We start from the raw sequence: 20,135 nt of genomic DNA, 5'->3' as shown, positions 1-20,135 counted from the left end.
TATTAGTGTTCCCCGTACCATTTCAACATAAGAAAGCTATGGTTAAACAATCTTAATTTAATCACAGCAAGTGGTTCAATGAAAAAATACGAACAACAATTCTCTACAGGAAAAAATGAAAGGTCTTGAATTCAATATTTTTTAAGCTGTGAATACTCAATTAGCCTTCTTTGAACCTGAAAGTAATGGATAACAATAGTTCGTCATCAGTTGTCTCCCTTCAAAATAAAAATCCTAGTTTAAAATTCATAATTCAAAAAGTTTTTTTTTTTTTTTTTTTGCCAAAATGAAGACCCAATTGGCAAAAAAAACCTAAAACACAGAGTGCAAAATGTTATGATCAAAGAAAAATATTATTTATTATTCAAAAGTGAGATTAATTATTAATTATTATTTTAATTGTTTTAATTTGGAGGGCGAGAGAGTTCAAAGAGAGCGAGATATGTGGGCGGGGGAGAAAGGGAGCGGCTGTTGGGAATCAGAGCGAAACAAGGATTCCTTCTCCCGCCACATCCTAGTATCCTACTGCGAAGAAGCGGTAAACCCTTCTAACAACCGACACGTGTCCTTCTCCCCAACCCCACTCCTAAATTGGACAATTCACCCTGACTTTCTCTCTCTCTTCCCACAATATTTTCTCCCCCAGCCCCCCCCCCCCCCTCCCCTTTTTTTATTTATTATTTCTACACTTTTATTCAATTTTCTTGGCGTTTCTCCTTCTCTCTCTTCTCCCTGAACTCGATCGACAAGCGCTCGTCCTCTGTTCGGATCGAATTCCCACCTCAGGAAAAGAGCAGAATGTTCTGAAAACCCTAGAATTTCAATCGAATCGAGCAGAAAGTTAATATCTTTTTCTCCTTCTTTTTCTTCCGCGAGGGTTCGGTACCAGGAGGCGGCTTCGCTTTGTCGATTGTGTTTGTCTGAGCAAAAATTAGGGTTGGTGGTAATTGTTTCGATTCGTTTCTGGTTTATTTCATTTGGTTATCCCTTGAGTTATCAGTTTCCCTTTTCAAGTCTATCGAAATTTTGTTTCTTTGATCCGTTCTGTGTTGGTATCTGTTTTTGCCTCGTTTGGTATAAACCCTAGGTTAGTCGAATAAAAAAATCCCCCCAAAAAAGTTAAATTCTTTGATTCTTATCCCTGTAGATAAATTGGTTGCGGCATCGTTTTTTCGGTTTCCATTTCAGCTGATTTTAGGTTATTTGCAAGAAATTCTGTGAAATTTTTGGGCGTCGTTTTAGTGTGCCATCAGAAATTGAGGGTTTCCTTGTTAGATCTTCCTTCCCCTTGTTACATATATATATATATTTTTTTTCCCACACCTCTTTGATAAAACGAAAAAAAAAAGAAGAGAGAAAAAGGGTTCAAGAAATCTAGGGTTTGCCGTTTGTGTATAGACTTATGTAGAGAGAAGTCTGGTTGGGGTGTGTATTCAATGGCCTTGAATTTTTCTCACCGACCAATCTTTCCGGGGCATCTGTCTGAGGACAATTTGGTTTCTCCAATGAGGATTGCCAATGGGTACCTTGTGGAGGGTATGCCAGAGAGGAATGGAGATGGTTTCGGTAGGCCGTGGCATTCAAATCGAGAAGTGGATGGTTGCTTTGATTATGGAAGAGATAGATGTGATAGGGGTTGCTCACAGGATCCCGTTTCGAATGACATTCTTGATCTATTGCCTTCGGACCCTTTTGGCATGGATATAAGTACCACGTTTACGGCTATCACAGGCTGGCTTGAGGATTTGGAAGTGGACTACAGTGGTTACAGAAGGGATGAGGTGGGGACAAGTAACGGTAATTATGAACTTTTTGCAGGGTTGAATTTTATCTGGAATAATGCTATGAAGTTCCAGGCATTTCCAGGGAATATTGGGGTCGATCACAAGTCTAATTTAGCCAGTGGATTCGGTGGGTGCTCAAAAGAGAAGGGAGTTGATGATTCGCCCTTACACAGTGGTTTTGGATCAGCATGTCCTGTCGCTGACGTTTTGAATTTTGGCAATGAAAGTTGTGGTTTTTCCAATCAGCAAAATGTAGAGGTCCAGCATGGCGATGGGATTTGTGGTGGCGGTGATGGAGGAGCTCCTCATGGGGCTTTGATGTTTGCCCTTAGTTATCTTGGGGTGCAGGATCTTCTTGTTGTAGAAGGTGTTTGCAGATCTCTCCATTCTACAGTTCGCGGTGATCCCCTTTTGTGGAGAAATATTCACATAGATCAACCACTGAATGAGAAGATTACCGATGATGTTCTTTTGCAATTAACTGATAGGGCTCAAGGAAATCTGCAGAGCTTGAGCCTGGTGGAGTGCCCAAGGATCACTGATGATGGTCTGAAGCGTGTGCTTGAAAGTAATCCCAGGCTAGCCAAGGTTAGTTTTTGGCTTCTGGATTTTACCTCAACTGTTTGCAGCGTTTTTTTCTTAGAATTCTTTTATTATTGTCTCTTTACAAGAAGTTCTGCACTACCATTCATGGTTATTAATTGCTTACCTTAAATTTCGTAGACTTGTGCTCAAAGTTAACTCTAGTGAAGAAAAATTTGATTCATGTTCCATTTATTTGTGCAGTTGAGCGTGCCTGGATGTACTAGACTCAGTATTGAGGGCATTGTAAATAGCTTAAAGGTGTTCAATTCCAAGGGTGCACAAGGTGTGAAGCATTTACGAATTGGTGGACTCTATGGTGTGACACAGAAGCATTTTGAAGAGTTGAAGTTCTTGTTGGGAACTGATGGGCAGATGCAGCCTAATACACGCAAGCCACATTTTTATCAAAGAGGGAACTTTTATCTGGCCTCTGATGATGATAGTGACATTGATATTGAAATGTGCCCTCGATGCCAGAACCTGAGGCTTGTCTATGATTGCCCTGCTGAGGCTTGTCAAGGGAAAGAACATCCAACTCAGGTATGCAGGGCCTGCACACTTTGCATAGGGAGGTGTATTGAGTGTGGTCGGTGCATTAATGATAGTGAATATGAGGAAACGTTTTGTTTGGAGTTGCTTTGCTCAGATTGTTGGAAGCAGCTACTTAAGTCTCAAGAGACACAGGATGGAACCTACGGTCCCTCCAAACCTTCTGTTCTCCATGAACGGAATGATACTCTTAGTCGACATGGCTAGGTTCTGTTGGTTCTGTAGATCTGCTGGTTTCATATTAATGGATGAGAAAATTACAAGTGGTTCCTAAGGTGTCCAATCAGTTTAAGATTATGGTCCCTTTATCTCATACCGCTTGGTCAGCTGGCTTTGTTGGATTTAGTCTATTGGTTGACTTCAGCTTTGGCAGTTTGTATCTCATCTGGGGCTCCGAGCCCACTGCTAGTACATTGTGATGAACAGAAAAAAAAATGTAAAATAAAAACAAAAAAGATGGAAATTTTAGGGGTGAAGGAGATTGTGAACAAAATTCTGCATCCACTGTCCAGGGCATGGAATTTTGTTCTGGTGATTCCGTTAGTTGGCTCTGGCATGGGTAATTGTTCTACAAGGAGTATGTTGATTTGCCTTGGAGTATTATGTATGAAGTCTGTTGGCATCTGACCAAGATGCGAGGTAGCCTACTAGAGCAGTCAACAGTAGGGAACTACTACTTGTAGAGAGCAAAGTGGAAAGGCAACTTATTTGTTGTACATCGGCCATTGTGCTCTGTGAACTCTGTGCCTACGCATGGAAGTGGTCGTCGGTTACCTGTGAAGAGTTTGAAGCGTGAAGTACGTTGGTTCTTGCAGTCATGCAAGGGAGCCGAAGTAGCACTCCCATCTGTGACCTGCTATTTGGGATGAATCCCAGAGCAGGACAGGATCTTCTACCTGGCTTTATATATTGCACTGATTTTATCTGGTGTCATCTATAGTGCCATTCCACAGATTCGTTCTTGTTCAGTCAAGAATGAAGCTACGATTGTTTCCTCCTGCCGGAAACAATAAAAGACGGGGCACATGTGCTTGTGCATTGTTAAAAAAAAAGGCCGTGCTGGTATGTTCTTGCTTTGGAGGACGTCTTTCGTCTGTCTCAGTTAGGATCCATGGCAGCTTCACCGTATGCTCTTTGAGCAAAGAATTGCCAAATGCTGCTTCTCTGGCGTCAACCAGAGTTATCTTTCGTGTGTGCCTTGAGCACCAAGTTATCTGCTTCTTTACGGTCGAAACGAATGATGTAAAATGTACTTTCTCTCATTAAGTTATGGTTTTATGTAAAAGCGGGCAAAGCTATTGGTCGCTATGTACACTCTTTTTTCCACTTTCCTTGGATGTATTATTCTCATATTATCGAGATTTTCCCACTTGTTCTTTCATCCTTATATTTTTATCGTTTAGGCCACAATCCTTTCAAATGTATATCTTTTAAGCATGTTTTGTAACAATGTATTCCCAAAGTTGGGAGCAGAAACAAGGTGCCCTAGTCAACTTACGAGAAGGAGAACTTATCATTTGATTCATTTTTGGTGCGATCACATTTGCATCTTATTTTATATTTTCAATAAATATAAATATGAGATCTATTTTGACGGGGCGTGTATAAATTTTAGATACGATTTACTTTTCTCGTTATAGAGGTTCACTTATGAAAGATGTATATTTACATTGTTGGTCACATTAATTATTTTTCATCTCGTCTATTGGAGAGCTTTTCCGTCTAACAAGAAATGTAAATTGCTCAAACATGACATTTTACATCTCCAATTAGATATGATCTAGGTCAATGAAGAGTGTTATTCACGTTTTTAGTGGCTATTTGATACATGGAATTATGTCGAGAGTGAGGATAAAATTAATTTTCTCACATGATAGCACGTAATTGATACATAAAATTATGTCGAAAGTGAGGATAAAATTAATTTTCTCGCATGATAGCACATAATTGACTTAAGATATCGTCGTAATGTTGCTATCTCATGCGTAAGGATGTTTCTGTTGGCATGTGTGCATGGTCCAACTCAAAAACGTAACATTCATTATTCGCTCACATGTCTTGCGTGGGGCTAACTCAAATACTTGGTAAACTGGTCATCGCTCAAGAAACGAAGAAAGACGTGTCATTTTTGCAGCTCATTTTACTTCTTGTTGGCGACAGAGTGATCCATGTGTCATTCATTCATTTATGCCATGGACACATGATATGATAAATAATTTATGCAACGGGATGTCATTGTGATGATATTTGCATAGAAAACTTCAAAGTCAAGACAATGCGTGATTGACTGATATATTTCCACAGTAAAATTCCGATTATACGCTAGTTTCTCTCATTTTCATGACATACAATTTTAATTCAAGCAATACAAATGAAGTAAAATTGATCGTAAATTAACTGAAATTTTCATTAATTAAACCATTTATTCAACAGAAAATATGAGGACAAATGGGATTAAACTGATTAATTACAATATATATATATATATATATATATATATATATATATATATATATATATATATATATATATATATATACTGGAAGAAGCCACATTGTTCAACACATTGTTTCATTGCCCATCTTCTTTCTGAGTTTTCTTCCGGATCTTCTCCACCCACTTGAAACTCAAAACTGCCTTCCCGAAGCTCCTCTTCGACCCATCCTTTCCCTTCTTATTGTCCTTGTCGGATGATCCCGGTGGCGGCGGGTCCGGGTTGTTGTCCCATTGATCAGCCCAAGACAGACCAGAATCCATTGTCCTCTTTTTTACCTTTTTTCTTTTTTTTTTCTTTTTTCTCTCGCGTTCTTCTTTTTCGAGGTTAAAAACTTCTTTTAGCAACAGAGCTTTGGAATTTGTTGCAAAAGGGTTAGTTTTTATTTTATTTTAATCCAATGTTGATTTTTCCTTAATTCGATCGAAAGGAAAACTGTTTGGCAGAAGTTAGTTAAGTTTGATGAACAAGTTTAGAAATTTGTCCAACGGTCTTTTGCTTATTACGTAACTTGATTTTTACCTAAACCAACTCGAGTATCCTTAATTGGGTCATGTACGTTATTGGACTAAAATAGTTAGTAATAGACTCGTTTTCCTTTGTCGGAATTCACGTGATGCAAAAAATTATAACGAACGTAAATAACTAGTTACACACAAGATTTTGCCTTGTCTACCTACTGCAGTTGACCGAGCAGTAGGCAACTAGCAGTCAAGTCAAACTCTAAAACCTACATCCATGCCAAGCCCTGTAAATTATAACCAACCATGTCATACAGACAATGCCTGTTTTAGAGTGGTAAGTTTATCATCTTAGATGCACATCGGTCCCTACATTTCGGCCTGTTTTAGAGTGGTAAGTTTATCATCTTAGATGCACATCGGTCCCTACATTTCGGCCGAAATGTCCCTTTTTCTCAAGTACCAAACACCGAAATTTGAGGGGAAAAACCATTTTTACTCCCAGGCCGGCGGTATTTCCATGATATCGCTGAGATTACACGATGGTTTGCACATATGCCGATGTTCCCGACAGACATAGAGGAACATTCGGGAACCGTTGGATTACAACTTCAAGCCTGGGAGGAAGGAAAAACAAAACAAGGATCAATTTCCCTCATCCTTTTACTGAACCTATCGTCTACAAAAATTCTACATGACCTGCAATTTCTCTACACAACAGCTTAGACTCACTGGCAAGCTTCAAGCTTTTGACAATGGCAAGGCCTGTTTGCTTGTGTGTAGAAGTCGGAATGTATTGCTTGGCATCTTCTTCTTTCCCCATCAATAGAGCCTCCCTAGCCGGAACCACATTTTCCCACCAGAATTCCCTTAAAATTCCATGCATCAAGTTCCAGTAACTCCGGTCCCTGCACACACGGAATATTGTGCTTCCGTTCGGTGTCCAGCAGTACAGATCAACCCACTCTCTGTCCAGTACCTCCATTTGGCCCTGCACCTGAGGCATGTAATAGAAAGGCATGGTTGACCAGGGCAGAGCCTTCTCTGGCTTCCCCTTGTTGTATGGACACTTCACTTCCAGTATCCCACCGCCTTGATAGCAATCAATAAGACCCTCGAGAAGACCGTCTGGGGAGGCACCAATCCAACCATATCGCTCCTCTGCATGGGTAGCAAATCCGTATGAACTCACTTCACGACCTGTGATGCTTTTGTACTTTTCAATGGCCACTTCTTCATTGAGCACGCCCCACTCCATGGCTCTCTTAGATGCTTCCACAATAAGTTTCTCTGATTCAAATACCTTCTCTTGCCAGAGCTCTGGCCGGCGGGTCCCTTTCCAAAATCCCAAGGCAGTGCTGAAGGTGCTTGTGGTCAGCTTGTCCTTGCGTAGGGCAAACCATTCCTCTGATCGTTGGGGAGCATCAGACGGTGAAAGCCGGGTGGCTAGCACTAGTGATGATGGGGGACGATGAATGACAAGAGGGACAACCGGAGAGATCAGTGTTTTGGTGCATGTGGAAAAAGGTCTCAAAATATCTTTCCTAAACCCTATCTTCCTTGAGGATAGCAATTCTAATGCTTTATGGTGAGACCTGCAGAATCCGGTGCAGCAGGCATTGCTCGTTGTCATTGCTAATCTGACAATGCCACCCATAGCTACTCTGTTTCGATGAAGGGTCCTGCAAAAGCCACACACTGCTTGAGAGTTTAGTTGAAGAAACTTCCTCAAACGATATTGGTTTACAAAATTTTAGACACAAAATTCATCAGAAAGAATGCCAAATGCGTTCTAGGCACATCTAACATTACATGAATACGCAGTAATCTTCTTCATGACAAAATAAATCCAAGTGAAAAAGCACATTCTATCGTTCCTCCTGTAGGGCAAGTATCAATTTTTCAACCAAAGAAGGAACTGAATTTTCGAAATACCATCCTTTTCCTACAAAATGTATCATTCCATTCACAGTATTCGCAAAGCGATTCAAAAAAAAAAGAAAAGAAAACCAGAGGACGCAGTTTACTCTAAATACAAGTACTGCTAATGAGAAAAAGATAAAAGAAAACCCAAAAAGCTCAACTTCCTCCCCCAATCTCCCAATTCAATTCAAAGTCAAAACCCACATGATTAGCAGTCCTTAATTCGAACATGAAGGGGATAAAAACATATTGCACTCAAGCTGTATGATTTAATACCTGAGATACGGCTCGAACTAAAGGCTCCGACTTTGGGAGCTGCGGAGGAAGCGGAGCGAGGCTTGGGAGTCCGAGAGGTCACTCCGCCATGAAGAAAATACAGAGAAGCTCTGGACTGAGCGGAAGAGACTTGAATGAGCTTCATCTGTCACTATGTTCCAGCCACCACCATTTCTAGGGTTATGTTTTTGCCACTGCAAAATTTGATAGAGAGAAAAGGAAGAAGATTTTAGGGCGGGTAGCAGGCTAGCAGCTGATAACATTTTCCAAAAATCCAACACGCCACGGACTTATACCAGTCTAAAAACGCCGTCGTTTTGAGTAAAACGGCTTCGAAACGTAGCGTTTAAAGTTGGGAACTTTGGTATAAAGCTCAGCAACCAGAGAGGGAAAGAGAGGAGAGAGAAAGCGCTGAACTCTCTCTTCTTTCTTCGCTAATCAAAAGACAAAAGCTTTAAATTCAAGCACTTTCTTCCTCTCACTGTAGTTTCTCTCTGTGTCTGAGCTGTGAAAACCCAAAACACACCGACTGAAAAGAAAAAAAAAAAACGAAACAAAAAAGGGTTAGTTCTGCCGCTGGTCAAGTACTTCACTTTCTTCTTCCTTTCCCACCCAATATATCACTGAATCGAATCCACAGTCTCACTCTCTCAAACACCCTTTTCAAACTCAGAATTTCAATTTCCACAGCCGCCATCATGTATTTGCCGGAAAAGGCTCGACCAATCGATTTCTACAAAGAGGAAGCCAGCCGGGACATGATGATGGAGGTGGTGGTCTCGAACGAGGACCTTCCCCAATCCCAAGCTCATCTTCACCAGCCGCCGCCGCAACAGATGCTTATGGGTGACAGCAGCGGTGAGGACCACGAAGTGAGGGCGCCGAAGAAGCGAGCCGAGACTTGGGTGCAGGACGAGACCCGAAGCTTAATAGCCCTCCGTCGCGGGATGGACGGCTTGTTCAACACCTCCAAGTCGAACAAGCACTTGTGGGAGCAGATTTCTGCGAAGATGAGAGAGAAAGGGTTTGATCGGTCGCCGACGATGTGCACGGACAAGTGGAGGAACTTGCTGAAAGAGTTCAAGAAGGCCAAGCACCATGATAGGGGAAGTGGGTCAGCTAAGATGTCGTATTACAAGGAGATTGAGGAGATTTTGAAGGATAGAAGCAAGAATACGCAGTACAAAAGCCCCACTCCCCCAAAGGTCGATTCTTTCGTGCAATTTTCAGATAAAGGTATCGAGTTATTCTTACTTTTTCTGATTTTTTAGATTGCTGGTTGAATATTTGTGATTGAATTCGAAGTGGCTTTGTTAAACTTGAGCTGAAAATTATAGTGTTTTGAAGAAAATTGCCTACCCTTATGATGTATTTGTCAGTCGTTTCCATTTTTGTAGTTGTTCTTGTTTATCTGAATTTGGTACATTACTAATCTGTTAAATCTAAATTGAGAGGGGTTTGGTTTAGCGTTTTCAATTTAGAAATGTTCCTGTATATGGAAATGGCTATAATTAGTAATGTGGAGTATAAAAGGTTTGTAACAATTGACCATTGAATACTGATCTTAATAGAGTCATCCTCTTCACACTGCTGATACCCCAAGTATTATCGTTTGAGTAATTCCTGCATTAATGGCTATTTAAGACATATTTATGGTAGCTCTGCATGAACATCTGGGTGTGATGGCTATAGATATAAGATATGAAAACCTTGATGAGTAATTTGATGTTATCAGGAGAGCGGACTGTGTGGTGAGTTTAATTCTGAGTATCTTGCACAGCACTTGCTTTCGGATCTGGTATACGGGTTGGGGTAGGCTTGAGTCATGATAGATATGCATTCTGGATGTATTTCCAGTTTTGACGACGAGATTGCACATTTAATAAACCAGTGGAGAGGGATTCACAGATTAGTGTAACCTAGTCAAAAGTCAATTTGTTCTTGGTTGATGCCTTGATATTATAAAAGATGAACAAGGCACTGGCCTATATTGTGGCAACGCATTGAATTTGTCCTTTTGCTTATCATTGTCTATTATAGAGATGTCGTATACTGGGTTTCAAAGCATGTTGAACGTGCATGAAAGTTGTGTAGTATTTAGTAAAGTATTGAAGACGCTTTTTCATACAAAACAAATCTTAAATACAAGGAATATTTTTAACCTTTCATGTGTTTTTCTGTGTCTTAGTTGTTTTTTTCCGCTATCATGGTACCCTGGCTCTGTCCTGATACATTATAGGCCGAATAAAACACCATTTCCTGTGACGATATCCACTGACATCAGCTTCATATATTACATTTTCTGTTGTGCGTTCTAAATACTTCATCATGTAATGACACGTTTCCTGGAGTTGCGAAAAACTGTTATGTATAACTTTTGTAACAGACAATGGGGGGACTTATCCTTTGATTTGCCCTGTTTTAACGTTCCTTATCAGGAACGTAACCGGCCTTGCAATTTGCGGAGGACTGCAGCTCAGGTGATCCTTGCCCATGTTCCGTCCGTGTTCCCTATGTATCAAGTGCTGCATGGGGATTGAACAACACATTCCTTTTCTTCCTTTTCTTCTCCTTCTTTTGGGTAGTGCTTTATGTTCTTTAGTCTTTCGGTCTTGGAAATTCTGCTATCGCATTTCCTAGTATGCCTTGGAGTTAGGGGTTATATGTTATAATTCGTTCATACAGGCGAAAATTTCAACTTAAACGACTTCATTTTGCCCCAACTTTTTCTCTCTATGTTGTGTTGATGGGTTAGAAATTTCTCTATGTTGTTTTGATAGATTAGAAATTTCTTTGACGGATTTTCTGCTCATGCAGGTATTGAAGATGCAAACATTTCATTTGCACCTGTTGAAGGTACATTAATTTAATCTGAGTTTTAGTGTTCTGGTGTATGTTTATGTTATTTCATCACCTAATTATTAGCTTGCCTGATAACTCTTGACCACTCTTAGAAATTATGATAACTTATTATCTTTAGGGGAATAATCAGTTCTTTAAGGTTATTCTGGTACAACCATCTCAAATAGTCCATCTCATGGCTCATGTTGGATATTATTAGCATGATAGATGGCATTCAAGATTCAATGACCAATGACTTTTTTCCTCCCTTTTTTATTGTCAATGCTGAGTTCTGTTTTTTCTTTTCCTTTTGGCGGAAATGATGAGTTCTTCATGTGAGCGTATGAACTTTTCTGCATGTTTCTTTTCCTATATTCTACTTCTATGTATCATGTTTTTCTAAGTCATTTTTTCTTTTCAAAGAGACATATGTCCTCTCTTTTTATGTTCCTTGGTGCGCAGCTAGTGGCAGGCCAACACTCAATCTTGAAAGACGTTTGGATCATGATGGTCATCCTCTTGCCATCACTGCAGCTGATGCAGTTACAGCAGGTGGAGTTCCACCGTGGAATTGGAGAGAAACCCCGGGAAATGGTAAGTTAAATTGAAGTTGGGAAATTTGCTCAACAAGCGTCTTGTTATATGTGTTTATGCTCCAAATGTATACGGATGAGTAGCATGCAAAATGTCTTGTTACTGTGTTGTCAATAGTTCGTTTATTTCAATTTCTTTTCCATTTTTTGACAGGTGTGGAGGGTCAAGCATATGGTGGTAGAGTCATATTAGTCAACTGGGGTGACTATACTAGAAGGATTGGTATCGATGGCACCGCAGATGCCATTAAGGATGCAATTAAGTCTGCTTTTAGGTTGAGAACAAAACGCTCCTTCTGGTTGGAGGATGAAGACCAGATAGTCCGAAGTCTTGACAGGGACATGCCCTTGGGGAATTACACTCTACATCTTGATGAAGGTATAGGTCATGTATCGATCATATTGATCTTAGTAGTTCCTTAGGAGAGTGGTTGAGAAGTAGCAACTCTTATTCACAGAGATCTATCTAATAATGTTTTGCTACCCCTTTCGTATTGAAAACTTGATGCTAAAGTCCAAATTTCAGGGGTGGCCATCAAAGTGTGCCTCTATGACGAGTCGGACCACATACCAGTACACACAGAGGAGAAGCTTTTCTTCACAGAAGAAGATTATCGCGAGTTTCTGTCCCGCCGGGGGTGGTCGTATCTGAGGGAGTTTGACGGGTACAGAAATATTGAAAATATGGACGACCTTCGCCCGGGTGCAATATACCGCGGTGTGAGTTGAGGGAACCGCGTTCCCTTCTCAATGTAATTGTGGATGGTTATGGACCCTTTTTTGTTCAGCGTTGCAGGTTGTGTATTATGGTAGAAGAAAGACGATATTATATTTGCACACTTGGCCTGCACTTTGCTGTTTGTAAATACAAGTCTCTACTCTTCTACACTTCATTGCCTCCTTTCCTATTCATTTCATTTATTTCTTATGGTTCTTCCGCCTCTCATTTTTTGACAAATTAAATGGCCAGCTAACCATTTCGCTTTCAGTTAATTCAAATTTTCGTTATCAAATGGCCCCTAAACATTTAATTTTCAATTAATTAATTTTCAATTAATTTATTCTTTTGACTCCCAGGAGCAAACTTTTCGGTACAACTGTCACACCAACATCAACATGGAGTGGTTCAAACCTGCTCCATGTATCTCTTGACGAGAAGGTTTCCCATCATGTGTCTCTTGACGGAACGATGTAAATATATATGTAAATTTACCTTTAATACGGAAAAAACAAAAAAAAAGGAAAAAGCAATAGCTCAACGTTTTAAAGAGGAGGTGAGCCCAAATTTTAGTTTATCATGGGCCCAAACAATATTTCGTTTTCTTGCTGCATTTCGTTGATCATGGGCCCAATGTACCAAGGATTGCTTTCATGCGATTTTAAGTGATGTCTTTCTGCTGCATTTCGAAGAGCATGGGCACAACAGAATCTATTTTATATATGGAAACTAATACATCCGATGACTTGTCTGGTACGAAATGAATACATCCAACTCCCATGTCGAAAACACCAAGAAGAAAATACATCTTACGGATAAGATAGTTCATCAGCGCACAATTTTTCATCCTCGTCCGAACCATTCTAACAAATTGTGAATAAAAGATTCACAATACCAGAAGTCCACGAAACATGGATACTGGATACCATCCCCCTCCTCTTACTGCTCGTCCCATTCGTCATTCTTGTACGACACTAGAGTGTCAACCTTGTGAATCTGCACGATCCAGCAAACAGATCAACTGTCAGCAACCATACCATTTCCTTGTTTTACGGGGAAGAGATTTCTAAATGAATGAAAATTATAAAATGGGAATGCAATGTCTGGAACTTGCCTTGGTGTCAAAGGAATGCAGTTTTACAATTTCTGGATTTGTAATCAGTTTCGGATCACTCTCGATCCAAGTGAATGGGACTGCAACATCTTTATCCGTGTATGCCAACACATCAAACATACCTAAAAGCAAGTAATCGAACAAATGAACATGATAAATACCAATATGAATAAGTAAACCATCTTCGTTTGGATAAGTGAATGTGTTTGCCTTACAGGGTTCATCAAGGCATGGCAAGTAAGTGATGCTCGAAGCAATCTGCCTCATGATTGCCTGAATCTCCCTCATGATTTCCTTGTCACTTTTTTCCCTCGACACGCTTAAATCAAACAAAACAAAACAATGAAACATGATTTAGAAATGAATAAAACAAACTGTAGTTTCATACAACAAGAGGAACTCAAAATAATCCAAAATTGAATTGAATTACCCCTGCTCGACAACCTCGCTATCAGTCTCAATGCTGAAGTTCCACCTCTCAAGAACCTCATTGGTGGCCTTGCTCATTATAACAAGAACAACTCTTTGCAACTTTCCAGATTCCAGCCATTCTTTACAAGATTCAAGATTAAAAAACATCAATCTCCAAGAACAACATATCTCAATCAAGCAATGTAGATTTAGTAGGTGCAGAATGCAGTAAACACATCGTTTCATATTTCGATATCAACCTACTAAGAAAAAATTTAGACCCACAATAACAAAACCCTAAATAGGTAGAAATTACCAGAAAGCTGAGCGGTTAGGTTGGCAATGAAGGATTTGAGGCCCTCGTCTTGAGTAAGCAACATTGGCAATCCATATTTCTTCACCTTCACAAAGCTTTCTTCAGGATACACTCCTCGATTGTACAGAATACTAAAAAATACCAAATTTCCAACCAATATTAACTTCAATATCCAATAAATACATATCCTAAATGAATCAAACACAAAAAGGAGAACATAAACAACAAAAAAAAGGACCAATATCCCATGCCCATTACCTGTTTGCCGAATATCCTGAAAGAGGGAACACAGAAAAAACACAAAACGCAGAGATTAGAAAAAGATTTCTCGGAAACCGAACAAAACCCAACAAAGATAAATGAGAATCAAATCCAATCGACGATAAATTACCGAAGAACTCGCTGGCAATGGCTGCGGAGCCACGCAGAGTGATGATGTCTTTGGTCGCTGTTTTTGAAGCCATTACTACGATGCGCTTCCAAACCCAGTAAAGATTCTATCCAATTTTCTGTTTGGCAAGTAAGAAAATTATGAATTTCCCAGACGAAAAGCGGTTTCTGAGTTATGTGCGATGAGGAGGTGGAAGAAATAGATTTTTAAGGCTTTGTGAAAATCATCGAGTGCGAATGCAACGGCTAGATTCTTGGTTTTTCAGGGATTAACGGTAACATTTTTAAATTTGCGCCACTTTATGGTATGAAATTATGAAAGTGGGCCGGGCTCTTGAGATTCCAGCGTCAGCGGGCCTTGTTTGCGATTGCGAGGCGGTCCTGTACTTTGTTGGATTTACACAAAGGCCCAAGAAGGAATAGTACCGAACCCGTTAAAACAATTTCCTTCTTCTTTTTTTAACACAATTTCTTCGTAATGCAACCATTTTCTCTTCAAATCTGAAAAATAAGTTTGATATAAAAAATTATCTCGAAAGTATTTATGGACGTAATAAAGGAGAATGAGTTGGCAAACAAAATACATGAATAATTATTTAAGTGTCTTGGAACTCGTTTGGAAATATTTTTAAAATGATTGCAAGCGATTTTAAAGAAATTTTTTTTGGTTCCAACTTGAAGTGATTCTTTTAGAAAGCATTAGTTATGTGATTCTTAAATAAAACACTTTAAGTGTTTTTTTTTTTTAAAAAAAAAAGAAGTTTGACTTGCATTTTTACTAAAAATTGATCTAAAAATATTTTTTTCACAAAAAGTGTTTTTAGCTATCTTAAAAACACTTTCAAGATGATAGTGACAACAATGGGCGTTGAATGAGAAGTCACTAACCTTATTCTCGGTCTGTATCAAAAAATATTTGTATCAACGGACTTCTCAAATCGACAACTATAGATGTCGAATGAGAAGTCCCTTAATACTTAAAAATCACTCATTCATACACAATAAGGAAATGTTAAGAAAATACTTTTTGTAGTACACAAAGCAATTAAGATTCAAATGTCACTTCACCTTACACATGTTATGTGTTATATACAATACAATGGAAAGGGAAGACTTTCTCCACGAAATAACCCGCTGCTCCTCTCATCCTCTCTCGTACAAAGCCAAACCCAAAACCCCTTCTCAGTGCCGCCGACTTTTTTCTTGGGTTAGGGTTGGTGGCAACCTCTTCTTTCTAATGTTTTCCCACTTCTTCCTTTCCTTTTTATTAGCTATGTATACTGCTCTTTCGACACCCATGGTTGTCGATTTTGGCATCCTTATTTCTCGACTTTCTTTGTAGTTTTCTCGGCGTTCTTTGCTGTTTTCCGGTGTTTTTGCCGTCTCTCGATGTTTTTCACAATGTTTTGCGTTTTGATAAACCCAATCCCCATCTGATCATCTTCCATTGCTCCTCCTTCTCACTTGCCATCCCTCCCACAACCTATGCTCAAGGCTAAGGCGACACACATGTTTTGGTCCTCAGACCTAAGCCTTCGTTCATGGCTCCGCACCCTACCGACATGCCAAAAATTCAGGGCCAAGCGTGATGCGGCTTTGCCTAAAACGAGGGTGTTTAAGATGCCCCTTGCCCCACCCTTCCCATTTATTTTGGTTTTTGGTTCTACATGCAAGGGCTTGTGTTGGTAGTTTAGATCTGTTGGCTCTTCTCCGGTGTGGCGGTGAAATTTGGTTAGGAGATTTTCCTTATTGCTATGATACCGCCGACGAATTCAACGCGTAGATGATTTTCTTCGGGCAGCTAGCCTTGTGGTCGTTGGTAAGGTGATGGTGATCGGCCTTTTCGGTTTGATGATTAGGGTTTTTCTTCAGCCTTTTTGCTGAATGGGCTTTGGCTATCCCATCCTTATTAGGCTAGTTTGATGTAATTGTTTTGGGTTTTTCTCATTCAAGGAAGTTTTTTGTTTTTCGAGAAAATAATGGAAAGAGAGATATTCATTTTATCTGTCAAAATTTAGAATAGTGCGATTCATATAACTATTTTTACTTCTGACACACTCTTATTAATTACTATTGATCTTCTTTAATTCATTCAATCTGACGGTTGAAATTGAGAGGAATATAAAAGTAAAAATGGCTGTGTGAAGACTACAATTAATCCATGCATGCAGGAATCAGGATGACATAAAATAAGGGCACACACCTATGTGGCCTGAGTCAGTGTAGACCGCATTCAAACCCTAGCAAAAGCCTAACTATGATTCTCATATGATATAACATAACCCTAATACTTACTGTTCTTGAGTCTTGACCCCTCCATTTTCGAATCTCGATATCTGCATGCAATTGGAACTCGGAATATAAATTCATGACCTAAACTATATTATCTCCAATAATGCGCATTGCAGTACATGCCAGCTGCTGAAACTTCCAAGATTTTGTGCGCATATGTACACACAAACACATATAGATTGTTACGTTTTTGGTGAAATATATATAGAGTTAGATAGCATAGCAAGACAGAAAGCTAACTTCTGCAGGTACACAAATGTATGTATATATATGGTCATTGCCCTAGTGCGTTTGTTGTTTTGTGTGGGGTGGGTGGGGTGGGGTGGGTATGTGTGGTGGGTTTCATAATATATGCAAATTGTCAAAACTTCTGTGGCCAAACTTAAAAGTGGTTCAAACTAAAGAAAACATGAAGATTCATCAGCTGCTCTGGTGCTTTCCAGGAAATGGTACACAGGCGTGAAATCAAAACTCAAAGGGCTGGTATTTTATGGGTAAGTGCATGCGTGCGTGGTCCTCTCTGATTCCTTTTCAGCCAGGGCTACTATATATTTCAAAGAAAATTCGATATATCTTAATACGAACCTCCTTTTCTTCAGAAAAATGTCAACGTTATGTGTTCATTTCCTCATTTCTGCAAAACACTGTAATCTATAAATGTCTGGTTTACATTTCGACCTAATTTCCTGGAATTTGTGCGATCATTGTAGTCTGTTTTGTTTTGGAAACTGATGTGCATGGGTTTGGTAATTTGGTCATGGCCTCTACTTCAATCACAAACGAGAAATGCAAAGGAGATTTTCTCAAAAGAGAAACTTTTTTATGAATTTTCTTTCACCTCATAGTTTAACGTCAGTTAAAAAAATATGAGGTGACAGAGAATTCATGGAGAGTCCCCTCAGCATTTTTAATCACAATATTATATGTATCCTTCAACCATAAATATTAGGATTTACAAATCTCTTTTGTTGAAATAGGAAAATTAATACAATAGATCGGAAATCTCTTAAATGCCCTTTATACATATATACCACCTAAAACAAGGCGATCAATATAAGGATTTGAATACCAAAGCAAAGATGATACATTGAATTGAAAGTTGTCGTACATGTAGTTTTAAGTGAGATATAACATGAACATTTGAGATATTTTTCGTTTCAAAATTTGTATGGATCGTCTTATACGAACAAAAGGAGCTGCCGTTTAACTCATTTTTCTAATTTCATGTTTTATATTCAATATGCTAGTTCAGAATATTCGGGTCAGGTTTGAGATATGCACTCAAAATATATAAACGAAATATATCCTTTCTGCCGTTGTGGATAAAATATATAAACGACATATATCCTTTCTGGTGTCACAATTTAATTAATTCCAAATATAATAATCATGTACCACAAAAGGAGGCCAATAGACGCATGTGGGTTGGATAGAAAAGATAAACAAAAGCAACTTGAGAGATAGCAGCAGAAAATAAAATAATAGTGGTGGTATCAACCCATTTCTTTTAGTTATTGCAAAATTTTCGAACGTTAAATTAAATAAATTAAAAAGTATTAAAGAACTACAATTATCAAAAATGCGTAACAAATAAAAAAAGTTGTGTAGATTGAACCATCTAAAATAAAAGAGACACAAATGATAACATTCATACAAGTGAACGTAGATCACACTGTATATAATATTTATATAATGAGCCATTGCATAGTGCCATTGCAAAAAATGAAAAGCTGGCTCACTATAATCTAAGATATAACTTTCAGGAATCCGGATTTTCTCCGGATTCTTTTTTATGAAAATTTCAAGAATTCGTAAATTATATTCGTTTATCGTATATCGTGTAGTCAGAAATTATTTTAAATATATATATATTTTAAATTAAATATAAAAAATATCTGACATAAACTAACCGTATGATGTACAATAAATAAACACGATTAACGAATCCCAGAATCCTCACCAAAAAAATCCAAAGAGGATCCTGTTGGTACTTTGAGCAATGAGGATTGGTATTTTTAAAAGGGGAATTGTTATTAGCACTCTAAAAATCTCATTCTACACTTCAAACTTTCTATATTAGGAAAGAAAAATACACTTATGAAAAATGTAGAATGAGATTTTGAAAGTATCAATCATACTTCCCTTTAAAAGTACGCATTATTGATTATCCCACATCGAAAACATCATGAAGTTAAATCTTTTTAATATTAAATGACTGTACCTCTATTTGCATGAAAGCCTTTATACAAAGTCTTGTACAAATAATTAAGTTAAAGATAATCATGCGATGTTGATTAGTAGTGATCATTGGACTGCTTCTGAATATTTTAAGAGTAGTATTATTCACATTATCCTTCACATATTCTTAATTTTTGTCCTTTAATTTTTATCATTTCATTCGATCTAACAAAAATAAAAAAAGGAGCACCACCCTATTTTAACACCTAATTTGTTTAGAGCATTCCCAAGAGAGACATTAAAAGATAAATGTTAAATGTTAATTTGATGGCTGACATGACAATACCATGTTTTCTTTTCCTCCAACCCATATTTTTTTTGTTATAAATGATATTTGCATGACTCATTTTTAGAAAGAAAATTCATTAAAATAAAATTTTAAAATCTTTTTAAAGATGCATGCATGAAATTTAAAAAAAGTAAAAATCTTTTTGAAACATTACCACATTCATGGAAATGAATTTTCTCCGGATCCCTTCCACCTAATCCTCCTCATCAAATAATCCGGACCCTTGAAATTTGATTCAACGGCTACAAACACGGGTCCACTCTAAAAGTTATAATAACTTTAGCCGTTTGATCAAATTTCAAGAATTCGAATTATTTGAATAGAAGAATTAGATGGAAGGGATTCGGAGAGAATCCCTTTCCCACATTCATTTCAAAACCTTTATCTATAAGACAAAAATAGGAGTTTGGTCTATTTTCCACCCTCTACCCATAAGCTTTTCAAATTTACTACTATTCATCTTTTTTCATTAGTTTTACAATTTCTACTCATTTTCATGTCTTTTATGTCAATGTGTGTTTTTTGGTATTGAAAGTCCTATCTGTGTAATAGGGTTTGTGTCAACCCTAGTAGTGCTTTATCTAGTTGTATAAATGTCTTATCTTGTTGGCAGCTTGTTGGCAGCTAATAGGGTTTGTGTCAACCCTAGTAGTGTTTTATCTAGTTGTATAAATGTCTTATCTTGTTGGCAGCTTGTTGGCAGCTGGTTGACAGCTGATTGGCAGCTCCTTAATTCAAGGAGCTTAATTATGTTTCCTATGTCGACTTCTTAGCTTGATTCAAGGAAGTTCTAGGTTAGAGTCTTGAGTGTTGAGTGTAGTTTGCAACTCACTCAAACTCCTCTATATATTTGTATCATGT

General features: G+C 38.4%; 5 protein-coding genes across 6 annotated transcripts; 2 read left to right on the top strand and 3 right to left on the bottom strand.

Annotated features, from left to right (window-relative positions):
- The first annotated feature begins 685 nt into the window (after window positions 1-685).
- Window positions 686-4,299, top strand: LOC137731043 (F-box protein SKIP14-like). Its single transcript, XM_068470098.1, has 2 exons — window positions 686-2,372; window positions 2,571-4,299. The coding sequence occupies exons 1-2, from the start codon at window positions 1,437-1,439 to the stop codon at window positions 3,123-3,125; spliced, it is 1,491 nt and encodes a 496-aa protein (XP_068326199.1). The 5' UTR covers window positions 686-1,436; the 3' UTR covers window positions 3,126-4,299.
- A 1,187-nt stretch (window positions 4,300-5,486) lies between these two features.
- LOC137730733 (uncharacterized) lies at window positions 5,487-5,744 on the bottom strand. The gene has a single exon (XM_068469691.1). The coding sequence runs from the start codon at window positions 5,673-5,675 to the stop codon at window positions 5,490-5,492; it is 186 nt and encodes a 61-aa protein (XP_068325792.1). The 5' UTR covers window positions 5,676-5,744; the 3' UTR covers window positions 5,487-5,489.
- A 576-nt stretch (window positions 5,745-6,320) lies between these two features.
- On the bottom strand, window positions 6,321-8,349 carry LOC137732042 (uncharacterized). Of its 2 annotated transcripts, none has more exons than XM_068471335.1 (2): window positions 8,073-8,349; window positions 6,321-7,571 (listed from the first exon to the last, which is right to left on the bottom strand). In XM_068471335.1, exons 1-2 carry the CDS (start codon window positions 8,215-8,217, stop codon window positions 6,553-6,555), a joined length of 1,164 nt encoding a protein of 387 aa, XP_068327436.1. In that variant the 5' UTR covers window positions 8,218-8,349; the 3' UTR covers window positions 6,321-6,552. The 2 variants fall into 2 exon arrangements, with proteins under 2 accessions (XP_068327436.1, XP_068327437.1); XM_068471336.1 differs by having other exon boundaries at window positions 6,321-7,555; window positions 8,073-8,211.
- Window positions 8,350-8,483: 134 nt separating this feature from the next.
- On the top strand, window positions 8,484-12,432 carry LOC137732043 (trihelix transcription factor GT-1-like). The gene is made up of 5 exons (XM_068471337.1): window positions 8,484-9,308; window positions 10,890-10,928; window positions 11,376-11,507; window positions 11,661-11,885; window positions 12,033-12,432. The coding sequence occupies exons 1-5, from the start codon at window positions 8,771-8,773 to the stop codon at window positions 12,233-12,235; spliced, it is 1,137 nt and encodes a 378-aa protein (XP_068327438.1). The 5' UTR covers window positions 8,484-8,770; the 3' UTR covers window positions 12,236-12,432.
- A 495-nt stretch (window positions 12,433-12,927) lies between these two features.
- LOC137732492 (mitotic spindle checkpoint protein MAD2-like) lies at window positions 12,928-14,651 on the bottom strand. The gene is made up of 7 exons (XM_068471809.1): window positions 14,457-14,651; window positions 14,324-14,339; window positions 14,066-14,196; window positions 13,769-13,889; window positions 13,554-13,657; window positions 13,339-13,460; window positions 12,928-13,220 (listed from the first exon to the last, which is right to left on the bottom strand). The coding sequence occupies exons 1-7, from the start codon at window positions 14,527-14,529 to the stop codon at window positions 13,164-13,166; spliced, it is 624 nt and encodes a 207-aa protein (XP_068327910.1). The 5' UTR covers window positions 14,530-14,651; the 3' UTR covers window positions 12,928-13,163.
- Between the last annotated feature and the right edge of the window lie 5,484 nt (window positions 14,652-20,135).

The sequence above is a fragment of the Pyrus communis genome, chromosome 4, assembly GCF_963583255.1.
Source record: "Pyrus communis chromosome 4, drPyrComm1.1, whole genome shotgun sequence".
Lineage (NCBI taxonomy): Eukaryota > Viridiplantae > Streptophyta > Magnoliopsida > Rosales > Rosaceae > Pyrus > Pyrus communis.
The sequence above is the reverse complement of the archived record's forward strand: the minus strand, read 5'-3'. Positions and strand labels throughout refer to the sequence as shown.